Source organism: Gossypium raimondii, unplaced genomic scaffold (genome assembly GCF_025698545.1).
Source record: "Gossypium raimondii isolate GPD5lz unplaced genomic scaffold, ASM2569854v1 Contig00280, whole genome shotgun sequence".
In the NCBI taxonomy this organism is placed as follows: Eukaryota; Viridiplantae; Streptophyta; class Magnoliopsida; order Malvales; family Malvaceae; genus Gossypium; species Gossypium raimondii.
In genome coordinates this window covers 55776-79198 of record NW_026291380.1, presented here as the reverse complement: position 1 = coordinate 79198, position 23423 = coordinate 55776, and the positions used below count along the sequence as shown (strand labels likewise).

The window sequence follows — 23423 nt, the reverse complement described above, 5'->3', positions numbered from 1 at the left end:
TTCCATACCATTTTGTGCCAATTCCTAAATACCAAATCGTACCTAAACCAAATACCATTTCTTGTTTATTCCTAAACTGAATTCGACCATACTAATCATACCATTTGACTTAAGCCAAATCCACATCTTATTTTGATCGAACTTATTTTACTTCTTTGAACACAAATATGTTCTTTCTTCTTCTTGTCTAATATACTTCTTCGTTTACGATCGGGAAATAAATGACTCGGGTTCAACTACTAAACCGAGATCGTATCAATTGGACTTGAGGCGTGGCCGTATCAGTTATTAATTCTGGTCAAATAATAATTAGATATTATTAAATATGTCCTAATTAGTTTAGGTGTTTTAAATATGTCCTAATTAGTTCAAGTGTTTTAAATATGTCCTAAACTAATACATGATTAAATGTGTAGATTTTTTTTTACAAGTATTTGCTGCCGAATTTAATTTGTTTTATACATGATTAATTTGCTGTTTTAATTTGGTGCAGGAATTTACCTTGGACGGCAAAGGTGCATTCATCTTAGATTCATTGCATTTGGCCGATTCATGCATGGCAACCCAAATGAATGTTCAGCTGAATGTTCCATTTTTTTTAAACATCTACATGCAGCTTATTTTAAGTGTTCACATGAGGGACTATTTAGCTGATGATGTTCACACACATTTGACTCTTCAAAACCGACTTTTCACACTTGGTGGCTGTCCATCAACCCTCTTCAATGTTCCTATCTTTTCAGCCAACAAGTGCCAATTTAAGGAGTCAATTAAAGGCCTGGCCGAATCTAGACATGGCCATTTGACTACCGGTGCATTCATCTCTACAAGGTCCATTTGCTTAATGCCTAAGCTGCCCATTGGAGCTCCCATTCAGCCGAATCTTTCTAGGGACTTAATTCTAGATCTTTCTTGATTTTTCTTAGCTATTAAGCATGACTATTCGACTAGCTTATGCAACACTATAAATATTTGCTTGTTAATTTGTAAAAGGACTTTTTGCCATTTTAATTATTGAATTAAGTATTTTGTGAGGATTTTTTCTCTCAATTTCGTCCAAAGACTTAGTTGGCTTATCTACTAGTTAGTGGCGTCAACCTTTGATCTTTGCAACCCGAACTTATCACTTTCAACCAAAGTGTGGCGTTCAACTATACCGAGGTTCCTATCTTCGTTAGATAGTGGGTCGAGGTCCTATTTACATCACTCTAAATCAACCTTAAAGACATATAAGAATCGGGTCAACTTTAACCCTTAAAGTTGGTTCACTCTTGTTTTTAAGCCTATCTTCCCATTTCACCTTAAATCGAAAATTCCAAACCTTTAATTCTCATTCCTTTCATTCCTAGCCGAAATACCTTATAAATGCCTTTTAACCTTGTTTGAACCCTTAACTTCTTTATTGAATGAATATATCTTTCTGAATCAATACGAATGAAACTTCATTGTTAGAACGATCGGGCAACGAAAACGACTCGGATTCATCCACGAGGCCGGGGCGTATCAACCCCTCATCCTCGTAATTCCTGAGCTTAAAAGTGATCAAGGCCTATTTTGTAACTTTAACTTCCGAGCATTCATTAAGCCACTAAAGGTGATACGGCTTAGGGTGCTCGATACAAGGTAACTTTAAAGAATCCACCAAATAACTACTCACTACATTCGAACAACTCCCACTATCAATAATAAGTGAAAATATTAGTCCTTTGATTATCAACATCGTCTCTCATTTGGATGTTAAGGGTGCGGCGGACTACAAGGACCTCATTATGGTCATTATTCTCATCATCGTCTTGACCAATTCTAAACATCTTATTTTAAAACCTGCAAAACAAACACTCAACACTCAAAAAAATTAACAAACCTCACCGTTAATCACTCAAAAGGAAAATCAAATTCTCAAAGAGGTAGAATTCAGTCTTGTGAGTTCTTTAGTAGAGTCTATATCAATCAATTTGGAAAGTGTATGAACCGTAACTACCAAGGAATCCTAATTGCATTATGAGTCCAAAAAGTGACGAGACACCAACTGATTTGTGTCGCACCGAGGAACAATTGTGCACACTTTTAAATCCTACTAACACAAGAAACAAGAAGGTGTTAGATAGTATAAAGGAATAATAAAAGAAAAAAAATTAAAACCTACAGCTAAGAATCAATAAAAATCGCTGATACCTAAAAACCTGAAAAACTGCGGAGTAACTTGACAACTTCGTTCGAGGTGTTTCTGGTCTCCAAAAATCACGAAATTTAAACTGGAATGTCTTTAAATATCTTATATTTGATCTGGAAAGTTTCGGCACTAAACTCAACCCACTGAATTTTTTTTAATTTTTACTTGATTTCGTATTCTTCAATTTTTTTGACTTTTTCTACTGATTTTTTTGCGGAAAATATTTTTTAATATTCTATCACAGTGCCACAAATATGCATGTAACATTTTAGACCAATCAGAAAATGTTTACCCACTCAAATGAATTTTTCTCCAAAAAATTTTCTGGGTAAAAACTGTTGTTTAATGTTTTAAAAGGAGATCAGTTTAGAAATCACCCAAGAACACCCAAAACACCCAAAATCTGATACCAAATGATAGAAGGTCACACACGGACCAAGACCGAGTCGTCAAGTCATGGGAAAGTCCTACGAGATCTATAAATAAATTGGCTGCAACGAAAACAAAAAACAGAGAACTAAACTAGTCAGATTAAGAAACCCAAATCGAATAGAATAAGAAATACTTGGGCGGCAAGAAATCTAGAAATTATGAATGAAGAACATTTCTTGATGCCTAAGAATGAAGCTGAATCAGATCTTGAAGTTTGGAATGGCTGAAACGCAACAACAACAATTAATCCCAAGTTAATCAATAAATCAGCACAAGCAAAAATTAATAAAGAAGAACGAACATCAAGAAAATAAAGAAAGTCCTAAGAAGCCTTGAAATTCCAAAAGATTTGACAACTCCCTTCAAACGACTCTAATCTTCCCTCCAATGAAGAACAATGGCAAGAAGAAGGCTGAAGATGGCTCCCACAATCAAAAAGATTGTTAAAACTCCTTCTAAAGAAAACTCAAGAGAAAATTCTTGGAGAACTCAAAGAGAATTTTCACTCAACAAAACAAATCTGATTTCAATGTATTATTCAATGTAACGTGTATAAGGGTGGCTGGCCAAGCCATACATATAGGCCTTCTAACTATTTTCCTAGTCCTAATAGGAAAACTAAAAAAAAAACCTAATTTTTTTTTACTTTCAAGGGGAAATTCGGCCAAGGACTTTAAATTGGCCTCTTGGACTAAATTTTTCCATAGAAATTTATTTATAAAGTCTAAAAATTAAAACTAAGTATTTAAAGAATTAAAACTTAACAAATTGGGCCACTTTGACAATTTGGCCTGATTTTCAACTAAGTCTAATTTAAATTTCTTGATTGGGCTTGAAACATCTTATTGGGTCGTTTCTTCAAGCATTTGGGCTTGTAATTTGTTCTCTCTTGAAATTGGTTCGTTGATGCTCGTAACAGAGATCCAATGCGCCTTAGCTGCAAGATTCGGTTTCTTGGTCCAAGATTTCCAAGATTTGAAAATTTGATTTTCTTGATTCTTGAAATCGCTCAAAACAGCAAAATTGGACCAAGATTTGGTTTCTTGATTTTCTTGAAAACAAGAAAGTGAATCTTGATTTTCTTTTTCCTTCGTGTACGCATCTAAGGCCTTGCTAATAAATTCTTTAATGGTTCCATTTAGTTTTGAACGCATTTGTCTGGCCTTTGACCTCGTTATTGGGCCTTGTGGTAATTTGAGCCCATCACGTCCTTGAGCTTGAATTGGGTCTTTGTGACTCGTATCAGCATCTTTAGCCTCATTTCATCCTATTTCTGACAACTCAACTACTCCTTGTCGACGATCGGGTGAACTACATGAAATGGCTCGATTAACCCAGGCCAATTCGCATCAAGGACGGGTCATGGCAAATGTGAGTTGACTACCGTGCCATCAACAAAATCACCGTAAAATATCGCCATCCTATTCCTTGCCTCGACGACATGCTTGATGAACTTAGCAGAGCCCAACTATTTTTGAAGATCGACTTAAAAAGTGGCTATCATCAAATCCGAATGCGAGAGGGAGACGAATGGAAGATCGCGTTCAAGACTAAGTACGATTTGTATGAATGTTTGGTAATGCCATTCAGACTTACAAATGCTCCTAGTACTTTTATGCTTCTAATGAATTATGTTTTACGTTCGTTTTTTGGAAAATTCTACATTGTGTATTTTGACGACATTTTAATCTATAGCAAAAGTTAGGAAGATCATATTCAACACCTGTGTGTGGTGCTTGAAGTGTTGCGAAAAGAGGTACTTTATGCCAATTTAAAGAAATGTTCTTTTTGCACTAATGAAGTTGTCTTTTTAGGCTTTGTGGTAAGTTCTCGTGGCTTGGAAGTTAACTAAGAACAGGTCAAGGCGATTAGCGAGTGGCTGCGTCCAACTAACATCAGCCAAGTAAGGAGTTTTCACAGGTCGGCAAGCTTCTACGGAAGGTTTGTGCCTAATTTTAGTTCTTTAGCTGCCCCTTTGACAGGTATAATTAAGAAAAACTGATGTGCGCATGCTCACACCAACAAAGCAAACTGATCCGGAGGTCTTACCATTAGGACCTATTACTCGATCTAAGGCAAAGAAATTCAGGGAAGCCTTGTTCCTTACTTGTGCTACGATTCCAGATTTATTCGATCATGTTCATGCCTTAGAACATAGGCTTTATAACATGTTGCATGCTGATATGTGACGTATTTAGGTTCTACTATGTATTATGTGTGTATTTAAGTATGTTTTGGTATTGATTTGATGTTGTTTGTGTTTTAATGAATAAGATTGCAAGTGTTTACAACTTGTATTAGTGTAGAAACTAAGCTCTATAATGTGTTACATACTGAAGTGTAACATTTGCATTAGTTCCATTGAGTATATAAGTGTGTTTGCATTATGTTTACAGCTTGTTAATAAGTTTTCAATAAGTTTGCATTACTTTAATGCATGTTTGTTTTGTTTACCATAAGGAAACTGATTCGCCCCGGCCTCGTTGATGAATTCAAGTCGTATTGTTGCCCGATCGTTAAAACAGGGAAGAATCGTTTGAGTTTGAATTGAAGTCAGATTTAGGCTAAATAAGGCTTATGGGTGTCAATGGATAGGTTTATGAAAGATGGTTAATTAAATGTATAAGGTTTGGTTATGAAAAAAAAAAGAAAAACTTGGTGTTTGAATTTTAAAACGGTAACTTGAGAACAATAATGAACCAACTCTTTGTTAAGGGTTGACCCGAGACTATAGGTTCTAAAGTTGATTTTGAAAACTAAAACGGAAACCTCGACCCACTATCTAGATCAGATAGGAACCTTGGTATAATTTGGGTTGAACGCCACACGTAAACGTGATAAGTTCGATTGAACAAAAACGGTTGACGCCACTAACTACTTAGATAAGTCAACGAAGTTTTTGGACGAAATTTAAGAGAAGAATCCTCTCTAAATTTTGACAGCAATTCGTTAAAGGTTCAAAAGTCCTTTACAAAGTGAAAATTCAACTATTTATAATAATCACCTAAGCTAGCCGAATGGTCACTTACATTACTTAAAAATTAAGCAAATGAATCACTTAAATGGACTAGCTAGATTCGGCTGAACTTGGAGCTCCAATAGTCACCTTCTAGATGGATAATTGAACTTGGAACTTGAGTGAATAAATGGCAGCAGCTACATTCGGTTGATGTGCTTAAAGGAGCTCATTTAATTGGCAACCATTGCTGAAAAATTACCAGCAATTAAGGAGATGCCGAATAGTCACTTTGAGTGTGAAAACCAAGTTTTGAAGAGTCCTTGAATATGAACACCTTGAACTGAACAGCCATGATGTATCTAGCAATGTGTAAGCAATAAATTCAGCTGAATGGTCACCTAAGAAACTTCAAACAGCAGCCAACTTCATTTTCCCATCGGCTCAGCCTTACATATATGGGCCTACTACTACTTTCTAAACCCTATTAAGAAAACTAAGAAAAACCTAGTTGTTTGACTTTTAAAGGAAAATTCAGCCAAGGCCTTTAAATGGGCCTCTAGGACTGAATGTTTACATAGAATTTAATTCATAAAGTCTAAATATTAAAGTAAGTATTTAAAGAATTAAAACTTAACAAATTGGGCCACTTTGACAATTTGGCCTGATTTTCAACTAAGTCTAGTTTGAACTTCTTGATTGGGCTTAGAACATCTTATTAGGTCGTGTCTTCAAGAACTTGGGTTTGTGATCCGTTCTCTCCCGAAATTGGTTAGTTGATGCTCGTAACTGAGATCCAATGCGCCTTAGCTGCAAGATTCGGTTTCTTGGACCAAGATTTTCAAGATTCGAAATCTTTATTTTCTTGATTCTTGAAACCGGTCAAAACAGCAAAATTGGACCAAGATTCGGTTTCTTGATTTTCTTGAAAACAAGAAAGTGAATCTTGATTTTCTTTATCCTTTGTATACGCATCCAAGGCCTTGCTAATGAAGTCTTGAATGATTCCATTTAGTTTCATAGGCATTTCCCGGGCCTTTGACCTCGTTATTGGGCCTTGTGGTAATTTGAGCCCATCAAGTCCTTGAGCTTGAATTGGGCCTTTGTGACTCGTATCATTCCCCCTTCCTCAAAAATTTTCGTCCTCAAATCTGAAAAATCAAATAGAGATAAGTCAACCACATTAAAAGTAGATGAGAGAGGGTGGCGCGCGGACCAAGATCGAGTTGCCAACTCACGGAAAACTCCTATGAAAACGCTCGACGCTTGGATCTGAAACGAAACAGAAAATTAACTTAGAATCAATAGATCTGTAACGAAACACCCAAAACAATAAAGAATCAGCCAAGAATTGAAACACTTATTAATAGTGATTCTCGGAAGCCAAGAACACGAAATTGAACTTCAAGAAAAGTCTCATATCAGCCGAATCTGACAAGTAAACACAAAAAAGAAAAATTAGACTCAATAGATCACGGAACCCCAAATTGAAGTAGAACTAGGTTTTGTGCGGCAAGAAAAAGAAGAATTATGAATCACAAATGATTCTTGATACCCAAGACTGGTGCCGAACAGATTCTTGAAGATTGAAAGGGCTGGAAATGCAACAAGAGAGATTAAAACAATTTAATCAATGAATCGTCACAAGCAGAAAAATTAAAGAGGAATTGATACGAGTCATAAAGGCCCAATCCAAGTTCAAGAACGTGATGGGCTCAAATTGCCACAAGGCCCAATAACAAGATCAAAGGCCTGACAAATGCGGTCCAAACTAAATGGGACCATTCAAGAGCTTGTTAGCAAGGCCTTAGATGCATACACGAGAGAACAAGAAAATCAAGATTCACTTTCTTGTTTTCAAGAAAATCAAGAAACCGAATCTTGGCCCAATTTTGCTGTTCGAAGAGATTTCAAGAATCAAGAAAATCAAGATTTCAAATCTTGGAAATCTTGGTCCAAGAAACCAAATCTTGCAGCCAAAACGCATTGGATCTCCATTACGACGTCAACGACCCAATTTTGGTAGGAGATGGATCACGAGCCCAAATTCTTGAAGGCGAGGCCCAATAACCAAAATTTAGCCCAATCAAGAAATTTCTTCATACTTAGTTGAAAAATCAGGCCAAAATGTCAAAGGGCCCAATTTGTAAACATCTTACTTGTTTAATTTAATTTTTTTAATCTTTAGGAGCATTACATGTAAAATTCATTTAAAACAACCCATATAAGTGCATGGCGAATTTACCTTGTTATTTTATTAATTAGGTTTAATTTTTATTAGTTACTTGTGAGATTAGGATTTGTTGGAGGCCTATATAAGCATTGGCCAGCCACCCTTTGTAAAAATCATCTTATTTTTCTATCAAATTTCAGATTTGTTGAGTGCAGAATTTTCTTTGGGGTTTTCTCCAAGAATTCTCTCTTGAGTTTTCTTTAGAAGTTGTTTTAACAATCTTTTGATTGTGGGAGCCATCTTCAACCTTCTTCTTGCCATCGATATTCTTTGGAGGGGAGATTAGAGCCGTTTGAAGGAATTTGTGAATTCTTTCGGGAATTCAAGGGTTCTTAGGACGTTTCTTTAATTACTTGCTGTTCAATTTATTTTCTTTATTATTGCTTGTGCCGATTCTTCTTGTAATTTTCTTTGCTGTTTTTGTTTGTGTTTCAGCCTTGATTAAACTCCAAGAACTCTTCGTTTAATCGATCCCTTTTATTGGCAGCAACTATTCGATCCAAAAATCCCCAAAATTTAGGGTTCTTGCCATTTTTTTTATTTCTTCTTGTTGGGTGAAATTAGGCTGCTGGAATTTGGGCATTCTTGGCCGATTCAAGTTATTGACAGATTAGCACTCTTTCTTTACTTCCAAATTCGTTCAATTTCATTAATTTCTTTCTTTTCTTTTGTCGCCCAAATCCCTAATTTTCTATTAAGATCTGATTGATTTAATTCGTTGCTGTTTAGTGTTCTTGAACAGATTCGCTTGTGGAGAATTGATCTTGGAGTTCGATTTTGTCTTCTTGAACTACGAAAACATCTATTCATTCGTTCTTTGTGTCTTGCTGTTCATTTAATTGAATTTGGGGATTTAATTCCAGATCTGATTAGTTTAATCTTGTTCTTTGTTTTAATTTCAGATCTGTTCGTTTAGAGCTTTCGTAGGAGTTTCTCGTGACTTGGCAACTCGATCTTGGTCCGCATACCCGTATCATTTGGTATCAGATTTTGGGCGTTTTGGGTGTTCTTGGTTGATTTCTAAACTGATCTCTATTTTTAAAGCACAAACAGCAGTTTTACCCAGAAAAATTGTTCAAAAAATTCATTTGGGTGGGTAAACGTTGTCCGATTGATCTGAAATTTTACATACATATTTGTGGCACTGTGATTGAATATAAAAATTGTTTCCGCAAAAAATCAGTCAAAAAGTCAAAAATCAAAAAGACGAAATTCAATAAAAATTAAAAAGAGATTCAGCAGGTTGAACTTGGTGCCCAAAATTTCCAGATCAAAATTCAATATTTAAGGACATTCCAGATTTAATTTCGTGATTTTTAGAGATCGGGAACACCTCGAACGAAGTTGTCAAGTTACTCCGCAGTTTTTCGGTTTTCTGGTTTTAGCAATTTTATTGATTCTTAGCTGTAGGTTTTCATTTGTTTGCTTTTTATTCTTCTGTTACGTTATCTAACACCTTCTTGTTTCTTGTGTTAGTAGGATTTACACGTGCACAACTTCTTCCTCGGTGCAACACGAATCAATTGGTGTCTCGTCAGTTTTTGGCATCCTAGTGCAAATTAGGATTCTTTGGTAGTTTGGTTCATACTCTCTAACTGGTTGATATAAACTCGATAAAGAACTCACAAGATTGAATTCTACCTCATTGAGAATTTGAATTTTCTTTTGAGTGACTAACGGTGAGGTTTGCTAACTTTTATTTTTGAGTGTTGAGTGTTTATTTTGCAGTTTTTTGGGAAGATGTCTAAAGATGACCATAATGATACACTTATGGAAGTCCAACAACAGTTAGAAGGACACGCTGCTGCAATCACACAAATAAATGCTACCCTTCAAGCATTGAATACTACTTTGAATGAGGTACGAATGAATCAAGAACTTCAATATCGAGATCCAATCAGGAAGATAGGAATAATCAGCCCCATAGGCGCGCCCTCGACGTGTCCCTAGATTGGATGATGATTTTCATGATCGTGGACAACCTTCTTTGGCAAAACCGAAATTCACAATTCCCCAATTTCATGGTAAGAATGATCCTGACGCTTATTGTGAATGGGAATCTAAGATTGAACTCATGTTTCGGTATTATAAATGTCCGGATGATGAAAAGGTAGCGTTAGCAACACTGGAATTTTCTGATTATGCATTAAGTTGGTGGACTCAACTTGGGGTAAACCGCCATCGGCATTATGAAGGTGAGATTTCGACATGGGATGAGTTGAAGCAGTTATGCGTAAAGGTTTATTCCACCTCACTACTATAGAGAAATTAAAACAAAGTTGAGAAGACTTATCCAAGGTAGTAGGACGGTGGATGAATATTTTAAAGAGATGGAGATGCTCATTCAGAGAGCTAATGTGGAGGAAGATGAAGAAACAACTATGGTTCGATTCATTGATGGTTTGAACAGGCCGATAGCTAATACATTAAGGCTACAAACTTACATTGATTTGGAAGAAGCAGTTCACAAAGCCATTGAGATCGAGCAACAATTAAAGGAACAAAGGTTTGGGTCCTTCTCTACTTCACAATATTATCGAGGTAACAATTCCAATTCTGATTTTAAGAGTTCAAAACCACCTTTTGTTACTAACAAGTCTTCTTTGAGTAATGGAAGTAAACAATCAGATTGGAAGAAAGGGGCTCCTGCTAAAACGCAAACACCTTCTAAGCAGCCCAATTTAGGTGATTCGAGTGCGAAGAGGACTCGTGAGATTGAATGCTTTAAGTGCAAAGGGCGTGGTCATTATAGTAGAGAATGCCCTAACACGAGATTACTTCTTCTAAAAGATAACGGTGAGTACACGTCCGACTCGATAATACAGATCCAGATATGCCAGAACTTGTGGATGATGGTGATAATGGCGACGAGTTGGTCGAACCACCAAAGGAAGGGGACTTTGCTAACTTTCAATGCCTTGTAGTTCGTCGAACCCTTAACATTCAGATGAAAGATGATGATAGCCAAAGGGCCAATATTTTCCATTCTCGGTGTTTTATTAAAGGTAACTTATGTTCACTCATTATTGATAGTGGTAGTTGCTCAAATGTGGTGAGTAGCTATTTGGTTGATTCTTTAAAGTTACCTTGCACCAAACACCCTAAGCCATATCACCTTCAGTGGCTTAATGAATGTTCCGAAGTTAAAGTTACGAAACAGTCCTTGGTCACTTTTAAACTCGGCAATTATGAGGATGAAGTATGGTGTGATGTAGTCCCAATGCATGCGGCACACTTGCTCCTTGGACGACCTTGGCAATTTGATCGTGATGTTACACACCAAGGTAAACTTAATCGATACTCCCTTGTATTTAAAGGTAAGAAATTCACTTTTGCTCCTTTAAATCCTCTTGATGTATATAAAGATCAATTGAGGATGATAAAATTTTGTGAGGGGTAAGGGAGAAAGAGCAAGTTCGGAAGAGAGAGAGAAAAGAGGCTAATAGTAGTGGAAAAGTCAAAATTTAAAAAGCCCAAAGGTGAGTGAACCCTCTAGTGGTAAAATGAGCGGAAAAATCTTTTGGCAACAAAAAAAGATGTGAAGAGAGCCCTACTTAATAAACAGCCTTGTATCCTTGTAAGGTTTAGGCAAAATTATTTATCTTTATCTAACATTAACGAAAATCTACCTAGTATGTTTCAATCTCTTTTGCGGGATTATGAGGATGTTTTAGTGAGGCCCTAAAGGTTTACCACCTTTACGAGGATAGAACATCAAATTGACTTAGTACCGAGCTTGATTCCTAATCGACCAGCCTATAGATGCAATCCCGAGGAGACAAAGGAATTGCAAAGGCAAGTTGAGGACTTACTAGACAAAGGGTACATTCGTGAGAGCCTAAGTCCTTGTCTTTGTTCTGTCCTATTGGTACCAAAGAAAGATGGTACGTGTCGAATGTGTGTTGATTGCCGCCAATCAACAAAATAACGATAAAGTATCGACACCCAATTCCTAGACTTGATGATATGCTTGATGAATTACATGGTTCATTATATTTACTAAAATTGATTTAAAAGCGGTTATCATCAAATTCGAATGAGGAAGGGATGAATGGAAAACACCTTTAAAACAAAATTTGGATTGTATGAATGGTTAGTTATGCCTTTCGGCCTTACTAATGCACCTAGCACATTTATGAGATTAATGAATCATGTTTTAAGGCTTCACTTGGGTAAATTTGTAGTGGTTTATTTTGATGATATTTTAATTTACTCAAAGACTTTAGATGATCATGTTTTCCATGTTCGAACCGTTTTGGATATTCTACTTAACTGAAAGATTATTTGCCAACCTTGATAAATGCACATTCATTGTGATAAACTAATATTCTTAGGTTTCATAGTTAGTGCTCAAGGTATTCATGTCGACGAGGACAAAGTCAAGGCAATTAAGGAGTGGCCGACTCTAAATCGATATCGAGGTGAGATCTTTCCATGGTTTAGCTAGTTTTTATAGACGATTTGTGAAAGATTTCTCTACTATTGCTGCCCCATTGACAGAGGTTATAAAGAAACCAGTGGGTTTCAAATGGGGTGAAACCCAAGAAAAGGCCTTTCAAACTCTAAAAGCTAAGTTATGTTCTGCTCCTTTGCTTAAATTACCTGATTTTGCTAAAACTTTTGAACTTGAGTGTGATGCTTCAGGAATTGGAATCGGCGCCGTTTTAATGCAAGATAAGCAACCTATTGCTTATTTTAGTGAGAAATTGAGCGGTGCAGTTAAATTACTCGACTTATGACAAAGAACTATTGGCATTAGTTCGTGCACTTCAAGTATGGCAACATTATTTGCTGCCTAATGAGTTTGTCATACATACAGATCATGAGTCTCTTAAATGGTTAAAGGGACAAGGTAAGTTGAGTAAAAGACATGCCCGATGGGTAGAATTCATTGAAACATTTCCTTATGTGATACAATATAAAACAGGTAAAGATAATGTAGTTGCAGATGCTTTGTCTCGACGATATGCTTTAATGACTACATTGAATGCTAAAGTCTTAGGGTTTGAACACATTAAAGAATTATATGATCTTGATATCGATTTCGACCATATCTATAAGAATTGTGGACATACTACTTTTGAAAAATTTTATCTTGTAGATGGCTTTCTTTTTATGAACAGGTTATGCATACCAAAGTGTTCCATGAGAGACTTATTGATTCATGAAGCCCACAGTGGAGGTTTAATGGGACATTTTGGAGTGGCCAAGACACTAGATATCTTGCACGAACACTTTCATTGGCCACATATGAAGAAGGATGTGGAAAAGGTATGTTCCAAGTGCATTACATGCAAACAAGCAAAATCTAAGGTAATGCCTCATGGCCTTTACACTCCTCTACCGATTCCTACTTCACCTTGGGTAGATTTATCCATGGATTTTATTTTAGGTTTGCCTCGAACAAAAAAGGAAGAGATAGTATATTTGTTGTTGTTGTGGGTTTTCAAAGATGTCACATTTTATTCCTTGTCACAAAACAGATGATGCTACACATGTGGCAGACTTATTCTTTAAAGAAGTGGTAAGACTTCATGGCATCCCTAAAATAATTGTTTCTGATAGAGATGTCAAATTCCTTAGCCACTTTTGGAAGGTATTGTGGGGTAAGCTTGGTACTAAATTGCTTTATTCTACTACATGTCACCCCAAACTGATGGTCAAACTGAAGTAGTTAATCGAATCTTAGGGACTCTATTACGAGCTATGGTGGGAAAGAACATTAGAAATTGGGAAGAATGCCTACCATTCGTTGAATTTGCATATAATAGATCTATTCATTCTACAACTGGTTATTCCCCATTTGAACTTGTTTATGGTTTTAACCCACTAACAGTACTTGATCTTGCGCCATTACCTCTTGAACATGTTACGAATTTAGATGGCGAACAGAAAGCTGAGTTGGTGAAATCCTTACATGAGAAGGCTAGACAGCGAATAGCCAAAACAAATGACGCCAACACCAACAAAGCAAACAAGGCATAAGCGGGTTGTACTAGAACCCGGAGATTGGGTTTGGGTCCATTTGAGGAAAGAACGATTTCCTACAAAAGGAAGACTAAGTTGGACCCAAGGGCGATGGGCCTTTCAAGTACTCGGCGGATCAACGATAATGCCTATAAAATTGATCTACCGGTGAGTACAATGTAAGTTCTACTTTTAATGTGGTGACTTTTCCCATTTGATTTTTCAGATTCGAGGACGAATCTTTTTGAGGAAGGGGAATGATACGAGTCATAAAGGCCCAATCCAAGTTCAAGAACGTGATGGGCTCAAATTGCCACAAGGCCCAATAACAAGATCAAAGGCGACAAATGCGGTCCAAACTAAATGGGACCATTCAAGAGCTTGTTAGCAAGGCCTTAGATGCATACACGAGAGAACAAGAAAATCAAGATTCACTTTCTGTTTTCAAGAAAATCAAGAAACCGAATCTTGGCCCAATTTTGTTGTTCAAGAGATTTCAAGAATCAAGAAAATCAAGATTTCAAATCTTGGAAATCTTGGTCCAAGAAACCAAATCTTGCAGCCAAAACGCATTGGATCTCCATTACGAGCGTCAACGACCCAATTTTGGTAGGAGATGGATCACAAGCCCAAATTCTTGAAGGTGAGGCCCAATAACCAAAATTTAGCCCAATCAAGAAATTTCTTCATACTTAGTTGAAAAATCAGGCCAAAATGTCAAAGGGCCCAATTTGTAAACATCTTACTTGTTTAATTTAATTTTTTTTAATCTTTAGGAGCATTACATGTAAAATTCGGCCCAAAACAACCCATATAAGTGCATGGCCGAATTTACCTTGTTATTTTATTAATTAGGTTTAATTTTTATTAGTTACTTGTGAGATTAGGATTTGTTGGAGGCCTATATAAGCATTGGCCAGCCACCCTTTGTAAAAATCATCTTATTATTATTTTTCTATCAAATTTGATTTGTTGAGTGCAGAATTTTCTTTGGGGTTTCTCCAAGAATTCTCTCTTGAGTTTTCTTTAGAAGTTGTTTTAATAATCTTTTGATTGTGGGAGCCATCTTCAACCTTCTTCTTGCCATCGATATTCTTTGGAGGGGAGATTAGAGCCGTTTGAAGGAATTTGTGAATTCTTTCGGGAATTCAAGGGTTCTTAGGACTTTTCTTTAATTCCTTGCTGTTCAATTTATTTTCTTTATTATTGCTTGTGCCGATTCTTCTTGTAATTTTCTTTGCTGTTTTTGTTTGTGTTTCAGCCTTGATTAAACTCCAAGAACTCTTCGTTTAATCGATCCCTTTTATTGGCGAAACTATTCGATCCAAAAATCCCCAAAATTTAGGGTTCTTGCCATTTTTTATTTCTTCTTGTTGGGTGAAATTAGGTTTGGAATTTGGGCATTCTTGGTGATTCAAGTTATTGATGATTAGCACTCTTTCTTTACTTCCAAATTCGTTCAATTTCATTAATTTCTTTCTTTTCTTTTGTCGCCCAAATCCCTAATTTTCTATTAAGATCGATTGATTTAATTCGTTCTTTGTTTAGTGTTCTTGAACAGATTCGGCTTGGGAGAATTGATCTTGGAGTTCGATTTTGTCTTCTTGAACTACGAAAACATCTATTCATTCGTTCTTTGTGTCTTGCTGTTCATTTAATTGAATTTGGGGATTTAATTCCAGATCTGATTAGTTTAATCTTGTTCTTTGTTTTAATTTTAGATCTGTTCATTTAGAGCTTTCGTAGGAGTTTCTCGTGACTTGGCAACTCGATCTTGGTCCGCGCGCCACCCCGTATCAGGAATAAACAGCAGGAAAATAAAGAAATGTCCTAAGAAGCCTTGAAATCGAGAAAGATTTCACAACTCCTTCAAACAGCTCTAATCTCCCCTCCAATGTAGGACAATGGCAAGAAGAAGGCTGAAGATGGCTCCCACAATCAAAAAGATTGTTAAAACTACTTCCAAAGAAAACTTAAGAGAAAATTCTTGGAGAAACTCAAAGAGAATTTTCACTCAACAAAAATCTGATTTCAATGTGTTGTGTCTGTGGGTGGCCGGCCAAGCCTTACATATATGGGCCTACTACTACTTTCCTAACCCTATTAGGAAAACTAAGAAAAAACCTAATTGTTTGACTTTTAAAGGAAAATTCGGCCAAGGCTTTTAAATGGGCCTCTTGGACTGAATGTTTACATAGAATTTAAGTCATAAAGTATAAAAATTAAACTAAGTATTTAAAGAATTAAAACTTAACAAATTGAGCCACTTTGACCATTTGGCCTGATTTTCAACTAAGTCTAGTTTGAACTTCTTGATTGGGCTTGGAACATCTTATTGGGTCGTGTCTTCAAGAACTTGGGCTTGTGATCCGTTCTCTCCCGAAATTGGTTCGTTGATGCTCATAACTGAGATCCAATGCTCCTTAGCTGCAAGATTCAGTTTTGTGGACCAAGATTTCGAAGATTTTTAATCTTGATTTTCTTGATTCTTAAAATCGCTCAGAACAGCAAAATTGGACCAAGATTCGGTTTCTTGATTTTCTTGAAAACAAGAAAGTGAATCTTGATTTTCTTTATCCTTTTTATACGCATCTAAGGCCTTGCTAATGAAGTCTTGAATGATTCCATTTAGTTTCATAGGCATTTCCCTGGCCTTTGACCTCGTTATTGGGCCTTGTTGTAATTTGAGCCCATCACATCCTTGAGCTTGAATTAGGCCTTTGTGAGTCGTATCATTCCCCCTTCCTCAAAAAGATTCGTCCTCGAATCTGAAAAATTAGAGATAAGTCAGCCACAATGAAAGTAGATGATAGAGGGTTGCGCGCAGACCAAGATCAAGTTGCCAAGTTACGGAAAACTCCTATGAAAACGCTAGACGCTTGGATCTGAAATGAAACAGAAAATTAACTTAGAATCAATAGATCTAAAACGAAACACCCAAAACAATAAAGAATCAGCCAAGAATTGAAACACTTATTAATAGTGATTCTTGGAAGCTAAGAACATGAAATTGAACTTCAAGAAAAGTCTCATATCAGCCGAATCTGACAAGTAAACACAAAACAGAAAAATTAGACTCAACATATCACGAAAGCCCAAATTGAAGTAGAACTAGGTTTTGTTCGGCAAGAAAAAGAAGAATTATGAATCAAAAATGATTCTTGATACCCAAGACTGGTGCCAAACAGATTCTTGAAGATTGAAAGGGCTGGAAACGCAACAAGAGAGATTAAAACAATTTAATCAATGAATCGGCACAAGCAGAAAAATTAAAAGAGGAATAATCAACAAGAAAATAAAGAAAAGTCCTAAGAAGCCTTGAAATCAAGAAAGATTTCACAACTCCCTTGAAACGACTCTAATCTCCCCTCCAATGTAGGACAATGGTAAGAAGAAGGCTGAAGATGGCTCCCACAATCAAAAAGATTGTTAAAACTACTTCCAAGGAAAACTCAAGAGAAAATTCTTGGAGAAACTCAAAGAGAATTTTCACTCAACAAAACTCTGATTTCAATGTGTTGTGTCTGTGGGTGGCCGTTTAAGCCTTACATATATGGGCCTACTACTACTTTCTAAACCCTATTAGGAAAACTAAGAAAAAACCTAATTGTTTGACTTTTAAAGGAAAATTCGGCCAAGGCCTTTAAATGGGCCTCTAGGACTGAATGTTTACATAGAATTTAATTCATAAAGTCTAAATATTAAAGTAAGTATTTAAAGAATTAAAACTTAACAAATTGGGCCACTTTGACAATTTGGCCTGATTTTCAACTAAGTCTAGTTTGAACTTCTTGATTGGGCTTGGAATATCTTATTGGGCTGTGTCTTCAAGAACTTAGGTTTGTGATCCGTTCTCTCCCGAAATTGGTTCGTTGATGCTCGTAACTGAGATCCAATGCGCCTTAGCTGCAAGATTCGGTTTCTTGGACCAAGATTTCCAAGATTCGAAATCTTTATTTTCTTGATTCTTGAAACCGCTCAAAACAGCAAAATTGGACCAAGATTCGGTTTCTTGATTTTCTTGAAAACAAGAAAGTGAATCTTGATTTTCTTTATCCATTGTATACGCATCTAAGGCCTTGCTAATGAAGTCTTGAATGATTCCATTTAGTTTCATAGGCATTTCCCTGGCCTTTGACCTCGTTATTGGGATTTGTGGTAATTTGAGCCCATCAAGTCCTTGAGCTTGAATTGGGCCTTTGTGACTCGTATCATTCCCCTTTCCTCAAAAAGATTCGTCCTTGAATATGAAAAATCAAATAGAGATAAGTCAACCACATTAAAAGTAGATGAGAGAGGGTTGCGAGCGGACCAAGATTGAGTTGCCAAGTCACGGAAAACTCCTATGAAAATGCTGGACGCTTGGATCTGAAACAAAATAGAAAATTAACTTAGAATCAATAGATCTGTAACGAAACACCCAAAACAATAAAGAATCAGCCAAGAATTGAAACACTTATTAATAGTGGTTATTAAACCAAAAGGCATCACTAACCACTCATACAAACCTAGCTTTGTTTTGAAGGCTGTCTTCCATTCGTCGCCTTCTCGCATGCAAATCTGATGATATCCACTCTTCAAGTCAATTTTGGAGAAGATGACGGCTCCGCAAAGCTCGTCCAACATGTCATCAAGTCTAGGAATAGGATGACGATACTTAATTGTAATTTGATTCACAGCTCTACAATCTATGCACATCCTCCAATACCCATCTTTCTTCGGTACTAACAACACCGGAACAGCACATGGACTCAGACTTTCTCGAATATAACCCTTGTCCATCAATTCTGTAACTTGCCTTTGAAGCTCTTTCGTCTCTTCAGGGTTAGTACGATAAGCTGGTCGATTTGGAATGGTAGCACCTGGAATGAAATCAATCTGGTGCTCAATGCCATGAAGAGGTGGTAATCCCTTCGGTGTTTCTTTTGAAAACACATCCTCAAACTCTTGCAAAAGGGACACAATCGATGCAGGCAAATCAGCAGGGAACTCAGCCAATAAACAATGATCTTTAAATATTAAAATAAACAAGGATTGGTGAGAGGAAAGACATTTCTGATTTACGCTTGCATATCGCTCATCTTTTCTTCTCCTTTGCAACTTCCTTACTCTTTTCAAGCTTGTTTGATCTTCAATTACTTGACTCGGTGTCAAAGGAGCCAAAGTAATCTTCTTACTGCATGCATAAAAGAGTATCGATTTGTAAAACCATCATGCATTGCCCTCTTGTCATACTGCCAAGGGCCCCCCAAAAGAAGGTGAGTAGCATCCATCGACACAACATCACAAAGGACCTCGTCCTTGTAGTTTCCAATTGAAAACGGTACAACCACTTGTTTCGTCACTTTAAGTTCTCCACCGTCATTCAACCACGCAACTTGTGCAGATTCGGATGCTTTGTCGTCTTAAGACCTAATCATCAACCATCACCGAACTAGCAACATTAGTACAACTACCGCTATCAATAATCACAACACATACCTTATCTTGAACCTTGCATCGTGTGTGAAAGATAGTCTCACGTTGTTGCTCGTCTTGCACCTGTTGCACATTCAAACTACGTTTGACAACCATGATCTCCATAACTTGACCAGATTCAGCAACTTCTAGGTCATTCTCTTCATCTTCTTTAGTCGGGAGTTCATGTACATCTTCCTCAGAATCTGACTCGATCTCTCCATCTTCTCGCATCAACATAACCCTCCGATTAGGACACTGGCTAGCAACATGTCCTCTACCAAGGCACTTAAAGCACTGAATATCTCTTGATCGTTCTGGTGCCACCATTGGTTGTTTGCCACGTCCATTATCAACAATGGGAGGCTTTGGTTTGCTTTTGCAGGATTCACCTGGCTCTCGAATCCGTAATGGCGGTTGTGGTGCTTGTTTCCTGGCATTGTTAGGGGTGTATAAAGGATTCGAAAAAGATTTAAATGGAGTATTACCTCGAGTAGAAGCTTTTCTACGTTGTTGTCGCTCAATTTTGATCGCCATATGCACCATGTCATCCAACTCAACATAATGTTGCATTTCAACAATGTTTGCTATTTCAGAATTTAAACACGCTTAAAAACCGAGCCATAGTCGCCTCACGGTCCTCAACTATGTTTGAACGCATCATGGACATCTCCATCTCCTTGAAATAGTCCTCAACGCTCCTGTTGCCCTGTTTCAAGGTTTGTAATTTCTGAAATAAATCTCGATGATAGTGAGAAGGAACAAATCGTCTCCGCATGATTCATATCTTCCCATGTTCTCACTAGACCTTCACTTGTACGTCGTCGACTAATCAGTAATTGGTCCCACCATACCAGTGCATAGTCAACAAACTCCATAGCTGCTAGTCGAACTTTTTACGTACGAGTAGTTATAACACTCAAAACGTGTTCAACCTTGCTTTCCCATGTCGATAAGCATCGGATCTGAACGTCCACGAAAAGAAGGTATGGCAACTTTAATGTTAGAAATATTATCGTCAATCTATGCGTCACAGTCGTTGATTCACCCTTGGTGAATGTTCAATGTCGTTTTCATCATTATATTCATTATGGATAGATTGTGAATCACCCCCTTCAATCTTGTCCAAACGAGAGTGTATAGGCTCTAATGCATTTTCTAATAGACATTGCAAGGTGCGAGTAATAGCTTGCATTTGCAAATCTGGTGGTTGATCTCCACCACGACTACGATCTTCTGATCCTGTCATCTAAAGCAACACACAAAAATACAGATAATGAGTTAAGTAAAACAAAAGTAAAAAGTCCTCACAGCACACTCTCAAAAACTCTCAATTTTCACTCCAAAGAACTGTGCACTCTAAAATAGCACTCAGCGCTCGTGTTTCACTCGGGAGAATGCGTGAATGACTCTTTTTGTCTCCCCTTCTGTTCTCACAACGCTCAATGCCTTTTTCCCTCACAATTTCTCGTGTTTTTAGTTCTTTAAAGGACTAATCCAACATTTCAAAACCTATTATAATTGTGTTGGCTATAAGGAAAACACACAGTTAGAGAGAGAAAAAAAATAAATAAACAAAGGGAAAGGATAAGAAAAGAGTAAAAGGATAAGAAAATAAAATAAACAAAGGAAAAAGGATGGAATTTAAATAATTTAGTTTCTTACTGCAAAGAAGTGCTTTACAACGTTCCTAGCTCCGAACAAATAAGAATAGTTCGTTTCGGTTGATATCCAAGCACTTCGCAATTACAGTACAAAACTAAACATTATTCAACATTTCAACATAACAAAACACACTTTTTTTCTTTCCCAAACTTGATAAATTTCAATTCCTCCTTTATTTTTTTATTTTTTATTTTTGAATCGATTTTTCTTTCTCTTTTTGTTGTTGTTTTTTTTTTGAATTTTTGAAACTGATATATATATATATATTTGTTTTGAATTTCAAATTTTCTTGTTGGAGAAGAAAAGTACAACAATTCCAACCTATGCTCGGATACCAGATGATACGATGTAGCCTAACGAAACAGACTATCTTCGTATGTTACGGATCTAGGAATGTTGTAAGCACGTTCTTGCAACAAGAAAACAGCAAGGAATTAAAGAAATAATCATGGTAAAATATGGGTAAAATAAAAGAACGAAAATGGAAGGAAAATGAAGTTGTTGGCGTTTAAAACAAAAAGAAATTCAATCGGTGAAGTCGAACGCTTCATGAACGGCCAAGGCAGCAACTTGAGTGTTCAACAATGGCAAAGTAATCGTTGGAATAGAATAACGTTAAACTCGAAAGAACTTGCACAATCTACTGAGCAAACCCGAATCGAATCTGTTCAACGTCAAAAGGACTTAGACCCTCTAGATAGCGATCTAGGAACCCAAAGTATCAAGAAAATTTGACACAACAAACTAAGTCTGAAATGCCAAGGAAAGTTCAATGAAGAACCGAAATTGAGAGAAATTCTCAAACGTAATTGTTTTCATAAATCATCTAACCTGAATACATCATTTTAATATGTATTTATAAGTACAAAAGAGGGGTGTTGAATGGAAATTCGTGGCTGTAATCAAAGGGTTTAAAATAAGGAGTTATAACTCCTTTTGGCATCATTTTAATAACAGCCATACATTTAAATTTCAAACGATAACCTCCCTTGTTCTTATCCTTGTATATTCGGCTACACATGCACACACACACTCTTGTGCACAAGCGGTCATGTGCCCCTCACATGTTTGGATGCCTCATGGGCTGCCACAAATGCATAGGACACTTGCCCTTACATAGGACACGTTTCAGCTGCTTCTGGACTCGTCAGCTGGAGTTGAGCTGGTGGAGCTGAGTTTGAGCTAGCTAGAAATGTATTGAGCTGAAATGAGCTAGAAACAATCTTTCAGAACTATTTCGAGCTAAGATGAGCTGCATGCACATATTTGAGCTTCAACCGAGCTAGAAATGATATCTTAAGCTGCTGTCCATTACGTTTCCTTATGGTAAACAAAACAAACATGCATTAAAGTAATGCAAACTTATTGAAAACTTATTAACAAGCTGTAAACATAATGCAAACTTATTCATTAAAACACAAACAACATCAAATCAATACCAAAACATACTTAAATACACACATAATACATAGTAGAACCTAAATACATCACATATCAGCATGCAACATGTTATAAAGCCTATGTTCTAAGGCATGAACATGATCGAATAAATCTGGAATCGTAGCACAAGTAAGGAACAAGGCTTCCCTGAATTTCTTTGCCCTAGATCGAGTAATAGGTCCTAATGGTAAGACCTCCGGATCAGTTTGCTTTGTTGGTGTGAGCGTGCGCACATCATATTCGAACGGTGAAAAAACTTGGCTTGGCCGCTACCAAGCATCCACAACCCTATCAACTGCAAGGACTTGGTGTTGAAGGCAAATTTGAAGTTACTCAACAAGTGCGTGTTGCATTTTCCATCGGAAGATACCAAGACGAAGTCCTTTGTGATGTTGTGCCTATTCAAGTCTGCCATTTGTTGCTAGGAGAACCATGGAAATCGGATCGCAAGGTCATTCACGATGAACGTACCAATAGGTATTCCTTCAAGCATCAAGGAAGGAAAATCACTTTAGCGCCACTCACACCGGAACAAGTGCAAGAAGACCAATTCAAAATGAAGCAATCCATTGAGCGAGAAAAGGAGAAAGAGATTGAAAAAGAAATTGAAAGAAAACAAAAAGAAAACGAAAAAGAAAAGAAATTGCAAAAGAAAAAGAAATCGAAAAAGTGAGAGAAAAAGAAAATGAAGAAAAGAAAATTGAAAAAGAAATTGAGAATGAAAAAAAATTGAAAAAGAAAAAGCGAAAAAAGAAATTGAAAGAGAGCTTGAAAAGAAATCAAGTGAAAAAGAAAGAGAGTCTGTAAAAGAAACGAGTGAAGTGAGTAATCACGAAAAAGAGAGGAATTCTATTGCTAACCCCCTTTCGAAATTACCTTGTGATTTTTCTTTGTTTCAGGTTTGCAAGATTCCATCCACGGATTGGTTCCAACTTCATTACCTTTCTACCGAGAGACGTTTTCAATTGATTGAAAGAGGTAAGTTGGAAGATAAAAATGATTGTCACATTTCCAATGGTAAGCAAGGTAAGGGTTCCTTGTTGAGCGAGTTTCAACTCATTCACTCACATGTTTATGACAAGATTGCTGAAAATTGTTTT

General features: G+C 36.7%; 1 protein-coding gene across 1 annotated transcript; it reads right to left on the bottom strand.

Annotated features, from left to right (window-relative positions):
• Positions 1–18091: 18091 nt before the first annotated feature.
• Positions 18092–20096, bottom strand: LOC105764312 (uncharacterized). The gene is made up of 7 exons (XM_052627378.1): positions 20073–20096; positions 19855–19927; positions 19284–19805; positions 18997–19165; positions 18491–18937; positions 18270–18397; positions 18092–18129 (listed from the first exon to the last, which is right to left on the bottom strand). The coding sequence occupies exons 1-7, from the start codon at positions 20094–20096 to the stop codon at positions 18092–18094; spliced, it is 1401 nt and encodes a 466-aa protein (XP_052483338.1).
• Positions 20097–23423: the final 3327 nt, after the last annotated feature.

Excerpts from the sequence above, each read along its gene's own strand:
- LOC105764312 (XM_052627378.1), bottom strand. The coding sequence starts at position 20,096 with ATGGAGTTTGTTGACTATGCACTG. Across the intron at positions 19,928-20,072 it reads AGTTTGTTGACTATGCACTG|GGCAACAGGAGCGTTGAGGA; the intron begins GTATGGTGGGAC and ends ACCTTGAAACAG. Across the intron at positions 18,398-18,490 it reads CCATGTGCTGTTCCGGTGTT|ACTTGATGACATGTTGGACG; the intron begins GTTAGTACCGAA and ends TCCTATTCCTAG.